Source organism: Trichophyton rubrum (genome assembly GCF_000151425.1).
Source record: "Trichophyton rubrum CBS 118892 genomic scaffold supercont2.2, whole genome shotgun sequence".
NCBI lineage: Eukaryota > Fungi > Ascomycota > Eurotiomycetes > Onygenales > Arthrodermataceae > Trichophyton > Trichophyton rubrum.
Window position 1 is genome coordinate 1,715,484 of NW_003456427.1, and position 1,409 is coordinate 1,716,892.

Sequence of the window (1,409 nt, forward strand, 5' to 3'; positions counted from 1 at the left end):
GGGAGCTCGCTAGGGCACAGCTTAGTTTTTGCGCAGGGAGCGAGCACTGGACAGGACTGGGACGGGAGAGCAGCTAAGGTAAGGCTGGTGGTTGGCGACTGCGACGGCCCAGGGATCCTCGCCGGGTTAGATATGCAGTTGCAACGATCCCCAATGAAGCTGGCGCCGTCAAGGCTGCCGGGAAAAGGGCGGCGGGGGAAGGGAAGTCGGACGGCGGACAGAGGTGATAGGTCTGATCGGGGGGAGGGGGCGCCACAGGGCTCGGAGTCGATAGAGGGCGGAACCGCGCGTGGATCTAGACGGCGGGAACAAGCAGGTTATCGCAGTCGCAGCGTAGACGTAGGAGTATTATCTGTGTGTCCTGCAGTAACAGGAGGACTGGGATGGCTATTAGATATTATTATACAATGCGTGACAGTGAAGTGAAGCGTTGAAGCTGCGATGTCGAGAAGTTCGAAGTTTTTGACGGAGTCGAAGAAGAAGAAGAAGAAGAAGAAGAAAAAAGGCCGAATTAGACGCCGGATTACATAAGCTGGCGGCTCTTTTCAGGGGCTTCTTCAGGGCTGATTCAGGGGCAGCGACGAGGAGGAAGCTGAGACGAGCTAGAAGGGAGGCTGAGACGCGCGTGGGAGGTAAAATAGACATTATTATGAGCGACGATGATGTTTCCGGATCTAAGTAGCTACTCCGTAGATTCAAAAAGTGGACGCAGAGAGAGAGAGAGAGGGAAAAGGGGTTAAGGGCAAGGACTAGACAAGGGGGGCCATCAAGCGTCCATCCATCCAGACATCAAATAAATACATCCATTAGAGGGAGAGCAAGACATACAGGGAGGGTTAGCGGAAGGGGAGGAATGGATATCTCCAGTATATAAGAGGGGAGGGGATATGGTATGATGTACACTGTACACAACATCTGGAGGGAGCACGTCTGACAAGGACCAACTGCCGTTTCATCATAGGGGAGAAAAGTCAAGAAAACTAGAAAAGGATAGACAGAGAGGAAAGATGAAAAGATAGACAAAAAAAAAAAAAAGCAAGGAGAGGAAGGGAAAGGGAGAAAAAAAAAAAAAAAAAACTCGTAACTCGCGCGCCGTTTTATGTATGTGTTGGTGTGAATCTGTCGTTCTGGGCCGGAGGATCGCCCTGGTGTTGCATGGCGCTTGTGGCCGTGGCGTTGGAACCGGGCTGAGGTGTTCCCTGTTGTTGTTGTTGTTGTTGTTGCTGCTGTTGCGCAACGAGTTCCCTGGCATAGAACTGGACGAGCATGGTGCCGTAGGCCTCGAGCTCCTCGACGGGGACGGCCAGACGAAAGTCGTTGAGCAGCAGGAATTGCAGCTCCAGGTGGTTTAGCTCTATCAAAGGAAGGCCTCCAACCTGCATATGTACATATTAGTATAGATGATACCA

The 1,409-nt window shown here is 52.0% G+C and overlaps 1 protein-coding gene across 1 annotated transcript; it reads right to left on the reverse strand.

The window, feature by feature from the left end:
- Positions 1 to 1,097: 1,097 nt before the first annotated feature.
- TERG_11819 (uncharacterized protein) lies at positions 1,098 to 1,382 on the reverse strand (the record flags this gene model as incomplete). The annotated part of the gene is made up of 1 exon (XM_003237454.2): positions 1,098 to 1,382. The coding sequence occupies one exon, from the start codon at positions 1,380 to 1,382 to the stop codon at positions 1,098 to 1,100; it is 285 nt and encodes a 94-aa protein (XP_003237502.2).
- Between the last annotated feature and the right edge of the window lie 27 nt (positions 1,383 to 1,409).